Source organism: Bos javanicus, chromosome 5, assembly GCF_032452875.1.
Source record: "Bos javanicus breed banteng chromosome 5, ARS-OSU_banteng_1.0, whole genome shotgun sequence".
NCBI classification, from domain to species: Eukaryota; Metazoa; Chordata; class Mammalia; order Artiodactyla; family Bovidae; genus Bos; species Bos javanicus.
Genome location: NC_083872.1, coordinates 115,840,157 through 115,853,316, shown reverse-complemented (window position 1 = coordinate 115,853,316; position 13,160 = coordinate 115,840,157). Strand labels below are relative to the sequence as shown.

At 59.6% G+C, this 13,160-nt stretch overlaps 1 protein-coding gene across 4 annotated transcripts in view; it reads right to left on the bottom strand.

The window, feature by feature from the left end:
- Window positions 1-13,160, bottom strand: part of PRR5 (proline rich 5) — a 55,475-nt gene that overhangs the window by 1,566 nt on the left and 40,749 nt on the right. For 3 of the 4 annotated variants that reach the window (XM_061418827.1, XM_061418826.1, XM_061418825.1), the window contains 4 exons: window positions 12,351-12,432; window positions 7,559-7,650; window positions 7,088-7,228; window positions 850-985 (listed from right to left, as the gene is read on the bottom strand). In XM_061418827.1, coding sequence (XP_061274811.1) covers window positions 850-985; window positions 7,088-7,228; window positions 7,559-7,650; window positions 12,351-12,432 — 451 coding nt within the window. The remainder of the gene's footprint in view (window positions 1-849; window positions 986-7,087; window positions 7,229-7,558; window positions 7,651-12,350; window positions 12,433-13,160) is intronic. The other variant, XM_061418828.1, reaches the window with a different exon arrangement.

Sequence of the window (13,160 nt, the reverse complement as noted above, 5' to 3'; positions counted from 1 at the left end):
GACAGGCTCCTTCCTGGCCTGGCAGGGGTCTCGGGGTCCAGGGCCGCAGGAGCTGGGGCGGCTCAAAATTTTCCTCCAGCTGCTGGGGCCCACCTGAGCGGAGGCATGCCGCTGGGCAGGTTTCAGACCTGCAGGTGGATGGGCCCTCTGGACCTACCTCATCCCAGGCCTGGTCCTCCCTGCCCTTGAGCCCCCGGCCTGGCCTTCCCTGAGCGCCTCCCCCATGGCGTGGGTCAGTTCATGTCACCTGGCAGGGGTCACCTTGGGCACTCATCTGGGGATGGTTTACTCACTTGTCTGCGTCCCCTGGTGGCAAGAACCCTTGACAGTGGGTGTGGTTCCCCCGAACCCCAGGACCAACAGCAGAAGCTGGCACCCAGCAGGTGCTCAGCTGACACTGCTGACTGAACCAAGGGGCCCAGGACGCCCAGGCACGCCCACCCCGTAATCCCTCCACACCCCCGGGAGCCCCCAAATAAGCCTGGATTTCTTGGGCTCTGGGCCATTGTACGTGCTGGGTCCTCGTGAAACCCCGACCCCAGGACTGAGCATGGACGTGACTTCTGTGGGGAATCCAGGGGCCTCTGGGGGGCTCTCAGAGGAGCCACGGCAACACCACTATGCTGTCTGCCCATCAGGGCAGCCCTTAAAAGAGGGACCCCCAGGTGACCCCCCCTGTGTGCCCAGTGACCTGCATGCCACACGGCCAGTGGGTACTCGGGGCAGACCTGCTACATCTGCACCTCTGATTCGGTCTGGCCTTTCACCAGAGGCTGGGGTTCCCAGGCAGAGGTGTGGATGGGGCCAGGGGCCACCCCGCCCTCCACCCCAGGCCCAGGCGACCCCTACCCAGGATGCAGGAGTGTGTGAAGGCCCCCTCGCCAGAGTAGAGGCCGTAGGTGCCCAGGTAGGGCGACACCACCTTCTGGATCAGCGTCTCCAGGCGCAGGTAGTCCTTCGTCACGCCCCGGGACTCGTGCACCCCCTGCGAGAGGGAGAGGGCAGGAAGGTCACTGGTCAGCCTGTCACTCCCAGCCGAGCCGGGAGCAGCTCAGAGGCCACCACGAACGGCCCGACCCACCCCCTCTCTCCGGTCCTGGCCCCCATGGTAGGGGCCACTGCACCCTCCCTTTCCAGGCGTCTCTCCAGTTGGAACCTCTGAGCCACTTCCTGCTTCAACGCCCTCGTGGGGGCCCGCTGCACACAGCAGCTGGTGTGGCTGGAAGGCTGAGATGTCCATGGAAAAGGCTCTGAGGCCAAATCAGGACAGGTACCCTGAACCCCCACCCGGACAGCTGTGTATCCCCTTCTGTGAGCTGGCTTCCCAGAGGCTCTGGGCAGTCACTGGGCCAAGCTCATCGCCGGGGCCCCCTATCTCACCCACTTGTCCCGGGGAGCACTGCAGGCAGGCAAGGCTGCCCCCAGGGGTGGGGCCCTGGTCCAGGTCTGCATCCCAGCTGGGGGGTCAAGCCCTGCCCATCTGATAGCACCATCCATCCCCCTCCCACGCTGCCAGGTCCTGTCCAGCTCCTCCCAACACGTCCACTCACTCGGAGCTTTAAAGGGCTCTCCACCTGCTCCCATTTCATTGGAACCAAGGCCTGAGCATTGAGGCTGCCCAAGGGACAGCCTTGGTCTTGCCCACAGCTGTGAGCCCCGGCAGAGGGCTGGGCACACAGCAGGATTTAGTGAGCTTAATCAAGGTTGTTTCCGAATGAATGGATCATTCTCAAAGGACTGCCAGCAGTTAAGAAACAGGACACACCCAGGTTAACGTTAAATGATGGTTTAAAACAGGAACAGAATACAGCTCTATGCTGCCTATGAGAAAGCCACTTAAAGGATAAAGACATGCAGACAAGAATCTGGGAGGGAACGAAGGAGATTAAACGTGTTAACAGATCACAGCTCACCGACCATGGCAGGGAAAGCGTGTCAATTTCAGACAGGACCGACTTCAGGCCAAAGAACTTGGGCAGGAATAAGGAAGATCCCGAACTAACAATAAAGAGGTTGATTCTCCAAGTTGATACAACAGTCTCTAATGTGAACACACCTAACAACAGAACAGGAGACTACGGAGGCCAAAAGTGGTGGGGCTGCAAGGAGAAGCAGAGAGCCCACAGCTAGAGACTCCGCCCTGCGCTCGGAAACAGACCCAGCACAGAAACCCAGGAAGGACGCGGACAGACTCAGCACCACCGTCAACCAGCCGATACAATCGACGTCTACGGACAACTTTGTCCAACAGCAGAATCCACATTCTTCTCAAGCTCACATGGGGCATTCTCTAAAACAGACCATACTCCAGGCCATGAAACACACCTCGACACATTTGTAAGGACAGAAATCAACGTCTACTCTCAGACCACAGAAGAACTAAACCAGAAACAGAATAACCGATAATCTCCAAATACACGGAGATTAAACAGCTCACTTCTAATTAACACGCGGGTCAAAGAAGAAACCTCAAGACCTATTTTTAGATATTTTGCATTAAGTGAAAACCTAACATCCAAATTTACGGGCTGCATCAAAAGCAGTGCTTAGAGGGAAATTTAAAGTACTGAATGGATACATTAGAAAATAAAAAAAGTCTAAAATCGACTGTCTAAGCTTCCACCTTAGGAAACTAGAAACAAAAGCACAAGCTCAATCCAAGGTAAGCAGGAAAAAAGAAATAGAGCAGAAGTCAGTGAAACGGAAAACAAAAATGGGTAGAGAAAACCAACAAACCCAAAAGCTTTGAAAAGATCAATAAAATCCACAAGCCTCTAGCCAAGCTACTGAAGAAGGAAAGAGAAGATAAAAATGACTAATATCAGAAATGAAAGAGGGGAGGACTTCCCGAGTGGGTCCGGTGGTTAAGACTCTGCTTTCAAGGCAGGAGGCATGGGTTCAGTCCTTGGTTGGGGAACTAAGGTTCTGCATGCCAAAACCTGCCGGGAGCCATCTCCCGGCATATTGCATATTGAGTGCAGCACTTTCACAGCATCATCTTTCAGGATCTGGAATAGCTCAACTGGAATTCTATCACTGCCAGGAGCCAGTGGCAAAGGTCATGAGGAAGGAGGCTCGGCATACGCAAAGGCGGGATCGAGCCTCAGGAGTCCCCCTGGAAATTCTCGAGCATCTACCCCCAAAACCAGAGTCTGCCTACTTTCTGCTTTGTGCTCTCACCTACACCTCTGACTTTACGGGGGGCTGTCCCCCACTACCTCTCTCTGAAAAAAGAGTTAACTTACAGCTCCAGTTAATAAAGTTCCTGGGTGTGATAGTGTTTCAACCTACAAACTCCTTTGGAAGTCCTCTAGCCTGCCTGAATAGGTTTTTCCAGCCACAAGTGATTGCTCAGAGCCTCCCAACTGTGAGAGGCATGAGATGTTCTAAACTGTCTAAATACAGAGTCCTTTGAGAAGTTAAAAGATTGATTAGAAATTGTATTGAAGGGTTTTTCACTTGTTGGGCCAATGTTTGCTGCTAAGTCTCCATATCCCTTACCTGCTGTGTCCCTGGCAGTGTATTGATTAATATAATTGGTGTAAGTAGTAGCTTTAATGTTTGTAACCTTGGACCCTTGAGTTAATTCTTTTTTGTTGTAGCCCACCACACCTTTGTCCTATAGGAATGCAACTTTAATGCTTTTGGAGGGTGGCGCCTGACTATCACCTTTAGAGAAAAATAAGTTTTCTGAAGAAAGGGTCTTAAAATGTTAACAGGCCTCCGGGCCAGAAGATGATGCAAATCACCTAAACTTTTGCATATGATAAGTTTGCAGGAAGAAAGCCTGGCTTACTCCATGACTCTACCCCTTCCCCCATTATCCTCTATGCATGCTAAGTCGCTTCAGTCGTGTCCGATTCTGTGCGACCCCATAGACGGCAGCCCACTAGGCTCCTCTGTCCCTGGGATTCTCCAAGCAAGAACACTGGAGTGGGTTGCCATTTCCTTCTCCAATGCATGAAAGTGAAAAGTGAAAGGGAAGTCGCTGAGTCGTGCCTGACTCTTAGCGACCCCATGGACTGCAGCCCAACAGGCCCCTCCATCCATGGGATTTTCCAGGCAAGAGTACTGGAGTGGGGTGCCATTGCCTTCTCCATCCTCTATGCATAACTTAAGGTATAAAAACTACTTTGGAAAATAAAGTGCGGGCCTTGTTCACCGAAACTTGGTCTCCCCATGTCGTTCTTTCTATCACCTTCTGGCTGAATTTTTCCTCTGAGGTGGGGAAGCTCGTCAAGCCTACTAATTTTGCCTGGGCTTCTAAGATCCGACCGGGGAGGCCTTAGTGTCTCCTCTCCTTCGGGAGAATGGGAGGACGCCTGCGGCCTTCGTAGGTGACGTAAATTCCCTGCTTTGTAATTTTATTCAGCCTCTTTTCTTCACTGAATTTTCTTACTGAGCTATCCTTATTTCAGCCTCTTTTCTCCACTGAATTTCCTCACTGAGCTATCCTCATTCTATTACTCTTTATATCTTTGATGAATATTTAAATAAATAGGTCGCCAATGCCGTCTCTCCTTCGAATACCCTGGATCAGCCGAGGCTGGACCCCGGCAAAAACCCAACCCAAAGTAAACAAACAAACTCCCACAAATAAACAGACAAAACGAAGAAATGAAAGAAGGAACATCTTATTACAGACCCCAGAGTGACGTGCGCTTAGTCCTGTCTGACTCTCTGCGACTCCATGGACAGAGGAGCCTGGCAGGCTACAGTCCCGACTCAGGGATGGAACCTGCATTGGCAGGTGGATTCTTCACCACTGAGCCATCTGGGAAGCCCTATGGATGCCCCGGGAAGTCATCCAGATGAACATGGAGGAATTGTCCCCGCCCCCCCCAACCACAGCACCATGAGTGAGGATGTTACTGATGAGCTATGCTGGCCGTTGCACAAACCGTATGTCCTTTCATTCCCAGGACTTGTTTATGAAGCCTGGTCTCTGCTCCCCACTGCACAGTGAGGAAACGGGGCCCCGGGGCTGCGTTATTTGGGTGAGCTCAGATGCAGGGCTTCTTCCCCGGTGGCTCAGATGGTAAAGAATCTGCTGCCATGTGGGAGACCTGGGTTCAATCCCTGGGTTAGGAAGATCCCCTGGAGAAGGGTGTGGCAACTCACTCCAGTATTCTTCCCTGGAGAATCCCCATGGACAGAGGAGCCTGGCGGGCTACAGTCTGTGGGGTTGCAGAGTTGGACACGACTGCTATTCAGCTTCCAGGACCCCGTGAAAAGGAACTGTGACTCTGGAGGTGGAACTCAGTAGGCTGGGGAACTCGGTGCACTTGGAGAACACAGTAGGCCCTCAACACACGCTGACCAGGTCCATCTGGGGCTTGAAAACTGGGGTCAGGTTCACCGCGGGGCTGGGACAAGGCCATGCAAAGTGGAGGCCAAGACAAAGGCAAAGGGCCGAGGCTGGTGTGCGGACGGCAGCCAGGCAGGGCAGGACGACGCTGGGGGAAAACGGGCCCAAGCCCAGAAGCTGCAGAAGCAACAGGGACCACCAGGGGTCAGCACTGCCCTGGCCCGGCCCCCACCCAGGGGCTGCTCCTGGGGTCGAAGTGAAGGCACTCAGTCGTGTCCGACTCTTTCCCACCCCGTGGACGGTAGCCCACCAGGCTGCTCCATCCATGGGATTCTCCAGGCAAGAAAACTGGAGTGGGTTGCCATCTCCTTCTCCAGGGGATCTTTCCAACCCAGGGATTGAACCCGGGTCTCCCGCACTGCAGGCAGACCTCTTTACCGTCAGAGCCACCAGGAAAGCTTTCCTGGGATTAAAAAAAAAAAAGCAAAGGTTAGTCCCACAGTCACGTCTGACTCTTTGTGATCCCACGGACGACTGCCAGCCTGGCTCCTCTGTCCATGGGATTCTCCAGGCAAGAATACTGGAGTGGGTTGCCATTTCCTTCTCCAGGGGATCTTCCCAACCCAGGGATCGAACCTGGGTCTCCTGCATTGCAAGCAGATTCTTTACCAACTGAGCCACTAGGGAAGCCTGGGATCAAGGTGACACCTTATTCCTCGGCTAGAAATCCCAGCGTCGTCACTTCCTGCCCCCAAGAACAAGCACCACGGAGGACTCGGCACCAGTTTCTTCCCATCATCCTTGAACTTGCCCCCAGGGAGGTGGTCCTACTCCATCACACAGATGAGGAGACGGGCTGAGATGCAAAGTCCCTCCAGCTGTTCCCTGCCCCTCGCCCACCCGGGGCAACCCAGCCAGTTCAGTTCAGTCACTCAGTCGTGTCCGACTCTGCGACCCCCCAGACTGCGGCATGCCAGGCTTCCCTATCCATCACCAACTCCCGGAGCTTGCTCAAACTCATGTCCATCCAGTTAGGTGATGCCATCCAACCATCTCATCCTCTGTCGTCCCCTTGGATCAACAGCCCCACCCATCAACAGAAACCCAGCCGGGTTGGACCTAAATCCCTCTGAAATCCCAACTGCAGGCCTGGCACCCTGCTTCACTGCCAGGACAACCAGCTCCCACTGAGAGTAGCCCCTGGACCCTTCAGCCCTCAAGGTTCACTAGCCCCTTCCTGCCCGGCAATCTTCAACCAGCTGCCCTGGGTCTCCCAGCTGACCAGCCTCACAGACCCTAATTTAGGAGGACTCGCACATGCACGCGTGGGTTCAGGACAGTGAACTGGGTTTGGAGCCTGTCCGCCTCGGGCGAGCAAGGACTCTTCCCTGTGAGCCTGTGAGGCGGGGTGGTTGATGGTGCTCCCCCCGAGCTGTGACAGTGAGGTAAGCTGGCTCACTCTAGGGTGCTGTGCTCACCACAGGGTGTGGTGGTTTGAAGAAAGGTCCAACAGGAAGGTCTGGAATTGCTGTGGGGAGTGGGAGGTGGTGGCCCCCAGCCCCCCCGCCGGATGGGGGCACGTTGGGGCCCAACCACGGGGACACTCCGTCCGCACACCCCGGCTCCCCGCGGGGTCCCAGGCTGGCCTCCTCCTCTGCCCCGGCAGCTTCCTCTCCCTCCCAGGTTCTTCCCGAGGGTCCCTGCTTGGTGGGTCTCACATGGACAAGAACCAGGCTCTGTCCCCAGGGAGCCTGCCCCGGCGCCCGAGGCCCCACCCACCTGCAGCACCAGCAGCATCTGCACGATGGCGGGGGGCACACGGGCGTGGGCCCGGGCCAGCGCGTCCTCCAGCTTCACGCCCAGGGTGATGGTGTTCCGAAAGTGCAGCAGGGCCAGCTGGCGCACCGACGGCTCCTTGCCCTGCAGACACGCGGCCGCCGCTGTCACCGAGACCCCCCAGGACACTGGGACGGACCCGCTGACCCCCAGGCCCCTGTCCACCCTGCCCTCCTCCCCAGACGACCCTTGTTCCGAGGAGAGAGGGCCCCACGTGGCTTCCTCGGAAGAGGGAGCGGTGACCGTCACACACAGAGACCCTCCTTCGTGTGGGATACTGAGCATTGCGCAGGTCTTCCTGGGGTCCTGGGGAGGCGGCTGCCTTCCGTCCATCTCGGGAGGGGGCGGCGTGCGCAGGCGCAGGCGGCCCACGGAGAGCGGAGGCGCGCCCACCTCCAGGTCCCGGCCGCTCACCTGCACGGGGTAGAAGACCGCCTGCAGGGTGGGCAGCACGTCGCTGAAGAAGAAGTCCCAGGTCTCCGCCAGCGAGTCCAGCAGCTTCTGTCCTGTGGGCACAGGGACCGTCATCACCACCCCAAGGGCGCCGGCAGACGCTTCCTGTCTTCCCAGGTCACGCATCACCTCCTCGCACCCGGGGGAGGGAGTGCTCCCGGAGCTGACGCAGGGCTCTGGAGGTCCCCCCCGCCCCACCCCCGCCAGGGCGATAGAGCGGGGACCCCGTGCTTCTCCTCCCGGTGCCTCAGTTTCCCCACAAAAACAATGGGGCTTGGGGTAGGGGGTGCCCTGTGGCCCAGGGCATGGGGCTCTGTGCTCCACTGCAGGGGGTGTGGGTTTGATCCCTGGTTGGGGAACTAAAATTTGCAAGCTGTGAGGTGCCGGTGGCCGGGGGCGGGGGCTGTTAATACTCTTCTCCCAGAGCTGATGGAAGGAAGCCAGACAAAGCAGGGCCTGGGGCAGAGAGTGTATGGGTGTGTGCGTGTGTTCCTGTTTGCACCACACACAAGCCCCCGGGTGCTCCACTCACACGCTCGTCTCATCCACTGCCCCCCAGCACCCTGTCTCTCTGTCTCCCCCAGCAGACACTGGCAAGGCACCTACACTGTGCCAGGCCTGGCACCAGGGACCCAGCTAAGCCCCTAACTGCCCAAGTCCCACCACATTGACAGACAGCAGCGATCGGGGCTGGGAGCAGTGGGGGTGGGGAGTGACCCCACCAGGCAGATGAAGAGCTGGGCTTCAGAGAGCGTCTCTCCCTCCAGGGCCTGCGTCCCCACCACCTGGAGCTGCCTAGGGTAAGCCCTGGGGAGCCAGGATGACGGCCTTCAACAGCTAAAACCCATCCCAGGCAGGAGGGAGTCAGGCAGGGAGGGCTTCCTGGAGGAGGTGCTAGCCGAGGGTTTGCCTGGTGCCCTGACACCCTCGGCAGACGGAGGCAGATGTGTTGGAAGCAGGCGTTTGGACAACGGGAAGGAGCGACGCCAGCCACAGGTGGACAGACTCTCAGGGGAGAGTCCCTGAGATGGATGGATCCAGCTGGATCCGCCCTCCCCTCACCCTCAGGGGAGGGACATTTTGAGGTGCCCCTGCGCTGGCTCTGGGCATCCCCAGGAAATGCCAAGTGCTGAACCCTTAGCCCTTCTGCCTGGAATGAGCGGAGAGCCGGGGTGAAGGCTGCCGGCTCAGGACGAGCAGGCCGCTGGGGTGTGTCGCTGAGGCCTCTGCTGCTGGCGGGGACCCCCAGCGGGAAGCCAGACCAGCTGTCGGCTGGGGACACACGGGCGTGGTGTGTCGGTGTCCCTGGGAGCCAAGTGGCCAGGGCTGCAGATTGCAGGTTGGCCAGCCTCCCAGACCACACCACCCATGCCTGGCTCCTGGAGGTTTCCCTGGGAACCAGGTTGGTGAAGGGCCCTTGCCTTTTAAGTTCCCTTTCCCTGCATTCTGGGGTGCCCCCCCAACCTGTGAAGTCCCCCAGTCTGTGGAGATGCCAGGCTCGGAGAGGGCAGCTTGGCGGGGGGAGGGTGACCGTGGGGAGGAGGGGGTCTCTGCATATGACCCGTCTGCCTGGTGGCCAGCTCCCGGTCTTCCCCGGGGGCTCCACAGCGGGCTGCCTGGAACCCAGGACGGTGGGTGCCCACCCCCTAAGGAGCTTGGCCTGCACACAAAGGTCCCTTGAGGTCCCCGCCGTCGCCGGCGAGAAGAAAGGCGGCTCAGTTCCCGGGCGGCCGTGGGGCGGCTCTGGGCGTGCGCCAGCCCGGCGTCTGGCGGAAACGCAGGGGAAAAGGAGATCTTGTAAAACCGAGCACGAGCCGGAGCAGAGCTGCACGCAGACCAGGGGTCAGGAGGCTCAGCCCCGTCTCTTGGCTGGGCGCTCTGCTGCCCGGGGACTGGGGGCGGGGGCGCTGGGGTTGTCAGCCGTGAGGCAGGCACGTGGCGTTAAAGCCCGGCCCTGGGGGGCCCCCATCAGCCCAAGCCTCAGTGTGGTCCTCTGCGAAATGGGCATGATCCGCGTGTCCACACTCAGTAGGCTGAGCGCTGCCATGCAGTAGTCGCTCGCTGTTAGCCTGACGCTGACCGGTGGGCCTCTGTGGTTCGCAACCAACCTGGCAGGATCAGGACTGCCCAGGGGTTGGATAGCCCTTGAGCCGGTTCTGGGATGGGGGTTTGGTCAGCCTGTTTGCCTTCCTTTGGTTTGATCATGCAGGCCCCGGAGACAGAGATGGGCCGGGCTGACCTCAGCTCAGGTCTCAGCCTGAGGCAGCGAGACCCCGGGGACAGCAGTGACCCCAGGGCAGCTGGAAGGGCCACCACCGCAGGGGCTCAGAGGTGAGCGCATGAGGGTCACTGCAGTGGAGGTGGGTGGCCTGACCTCTAACAAGCCGGGACTCCTGCAGGACAAGGCCAAGCCCAAGGCCTGGACCCTACACGAGCCCCTCGGGTCCCCCTCAGAGACCCCGAGGGTCTGCCTGCTGAGAAATGACCCGGCTGCAGCGGAGTCCTTAGAACTGTCACCTTCAATGGGTTCCCTAGAGAGAGATGCCATTTCGCGGCCCCTCGGGGCTTCCCACATTTCCAGGAATCAGTCTGCTCAGGAGCAACGTTCAAGGCCTCACTGGAGGCTGGAGTGGGCAGGTGGCAAGGTCCTGGGGCTGCCCCGCGTGGGGCCGCCTGCCTCCCAGCAGAGGCATGGGCTGAGGACGTGGCTGGCCACAGGGAGCAGGCTTTGGGACTTAAACTGGGGTAGAAGGCAGTGGTGGGGTGGGCTCCCAAGGCTGCCTCTCGGGGTGTGGCTGGCCCCTGTCCCCACTGCGTGGGCTGGAGGAGGCCACATGTCCTCCTGAAAAGACCACATTTCAAGGCCTGACTCCATGCAGCCCTTCCTGACTGCCAGGTGGAGCCAACCCTCTCTTCCCCAGGGCCTCCCTTCCTCCTGACACCGATCACACTGGACTGTCGCTGTCTGCTCCACATCTGTGTGCCCAGCTGGGCTGTGAGCCCTTGCCAGGCAGGGCCCAGGTCCACCTCCAGCTCCCCAGAGGCCCCCCAGGGCCTGACCTGTAGTGAGCACACTGATGGAGCCTGTCTGACCCCCACCGAGATGGGGACAGAGGGAAACGACGTGTCTGTGGCTGGCTGGGGATTGGAGGCCGGGCCCTCTGGCCCCCAGCCTGGGGCTCTGTGCCGGTCCCCAAGGCCAGGGGAGGTTGGATGGCGTTAGTGCTCCCTGCTGGGTGGCCTGGTGGCCACGGCCATCATGGGCAAGACTCCACCAAGCTGCACAAAGCGCCTCTTCTCCAAAGGGCCCAGCTCCCTTGGGCCGGAGCTGGTGGGAGGGCAGGCATTGCTGGAATGTGCCGAGTCAGGAGAAGGGTATGGGAGGGCCCCTCCGCCAGCAAATCCTCCTGCCGGCTCAGGTGCCACCTCCTCCAGGAAGCCTGCCCAGATCCCCAATGGCCTGTGCCTCTTGTCCCCACGTCTGTGGTTCTCACTGCCCTTCTCAGGCTCCTGCCTTGGCCGCTTCCACCCGACAGAGGCAGAGCTGGTGCAGAAGGGACAGAGGACACAGCTCTGAGTTAATGCTGAGTGCCCCAGGCCTTGGTCTCCATCTCTGTAAAATGGGCTAAGGCCCTTGCTTTCCAGGGTCAGTAAGGATGCAAGGGGGAACCTGGAGCAGCAGAGAGAGGAGTACAGATTCGGGTGCCGGGCTGCCAGGGAGGGGTCGTGTAGCCCGGGCGAGTGACTCAGCCCCCCTGTGCCTCAGTGTCCCCAGCGTTCAGTGGCTACAACGATGGAAACTTCTGCATGGGTCTGTCAGGCGATCCAGGAGTTGGGTGATGGAAGCTTCTGGGATGAGTCCAGCACCCGTGTGGGGCTTGGGTCTGGCACAGAGGGGCCTGCCCCGCACGGGGCGGGGCACACAGCAGGCCCGAAACAGCACATAATCAGCCTGAGCTGGGTTCTCTGCATAACTTGATTTATCTCTATGCCAAGTCACCCCTACCAGGAGGCGAACACACTACATTTATCACCCTCCAGCCCACAAACATGGGGAACCCAAGGTTTCTGGGACCTGGCCTGTCCTTCCAGAGCTCTGGGCCCGGTCAGGCGCCTCCCTCTCCTCGCTGAGGGCCGCCGTGGGCAGAGAGGCCAGCTGCGACTCCTGGCCCGGTCCCTAGAAGGGCAAAGGGGATACACTCTGGACCCGGATGCCCTGGGTTCCAATCCCACCTCCACCTCTTAAACACTGTGGTTCTGGATGAATTGAGGGCCACTGCTGCCCTGTTCCCAGCTATGAAATGGGTACAATGACCGAGAGGCCTCACAGGGCCCCAAACCGCGGCCGGGAGCCCAGGTCAGCTGCTCCTCTGGCTGGGGGCTCCCTGCTCTGCCATGTCCCGGGTCTAGACCACTCCCCCTCTGGTCCTTAAGGATCCTGATGGGGGTCCTCCCAGGCTGCTGGGACGGGGTTCCTGGGGGCCAGAAAGCCTCGTGGGCAGTGAGGTGAAGCAGAGGCTTTCTCCCCGACATTCCTTGGCCCTCCAGGGCCCCATCAAGGTCCCGTCCCAAGATCAGATCTGGGCCCCGCTGCCCTCGAGGCATTGCTCCTACCCCTCTGAGCCTCCTCGCCCAGGAGGGCCACCCCACCTCCCCAGAGCCCTAGGTGGAGCCCAGGTGAAGCCAGGGTGCCCAGGAGCCACGCCCTCAAGCAGCCGGCACCCGCTCCCGGCCCCAAGACCACCACACTCACCCTCGTAGAAGCGGATCTTGTCTCGCAGGATCACCATGCCTTTCGTCAGCAGCTGGTTCTGCAAGGCCCATGTGGAGATGCCGTCACTGCCCCGGGGTGGGGGGACCCAGGGCCCCCAACACTTACTTCCCAGCAGGCAGCTGAGGTCCTGAGGGGAAGGGGCTCACCGATGACCCACAGCCTGCCTGCCCCAGAGCTGGGACCTCAGCTCCTCTAGTGGACAGGAGTGACTGACCCAATCGGGCTGTCCTGAGACAGAAGAGGGTAAGGAACCCCCAACCTGCCCCCCAGAGACGGGCCAGGCTGGGGTCTCCTGCTCCAGGCTGAGCGGGTGGGCAGGTAGCTGCCCCTGAACCCCACGTGGAAGGAGGGTCTTTCAGGCAAGAGGGGCTCCGTGACCGAAGGATGGCGTGAGCGTGGCCATGGTCCACCTGAGGCTCAAACGGTAGCCCCCGGGACCACCCCTCAAGCAACACCAGGTGGCTTTCACAACAGCTGGAGCAGCCAGAGAGCGGGAACAATCCGGGGGCCAAGGACCAAGGAGCAGCCCCGGCCGACGAGGGCACGTCACTCGGCTGCAGAAAGGGACAAGGCTCTGACATGGGCACAACGTGGAGGAGCCTCGACAACGCTGTGTTCAGTGAGAGAGGCCAGGCTAAAAGGCCAGGGGCTGTGCAGTCCCACCACACAGGCGGATCCAGGCAGAAAACAGATCAGCGGTGGCCTGGGGCTGCGGGGAGAGGGGAAGGGGGCGAGGACAGGGTCTCCCTTCGGGGTGACGGAAAAGGCCTGGGATCAGACAGTGGGGAC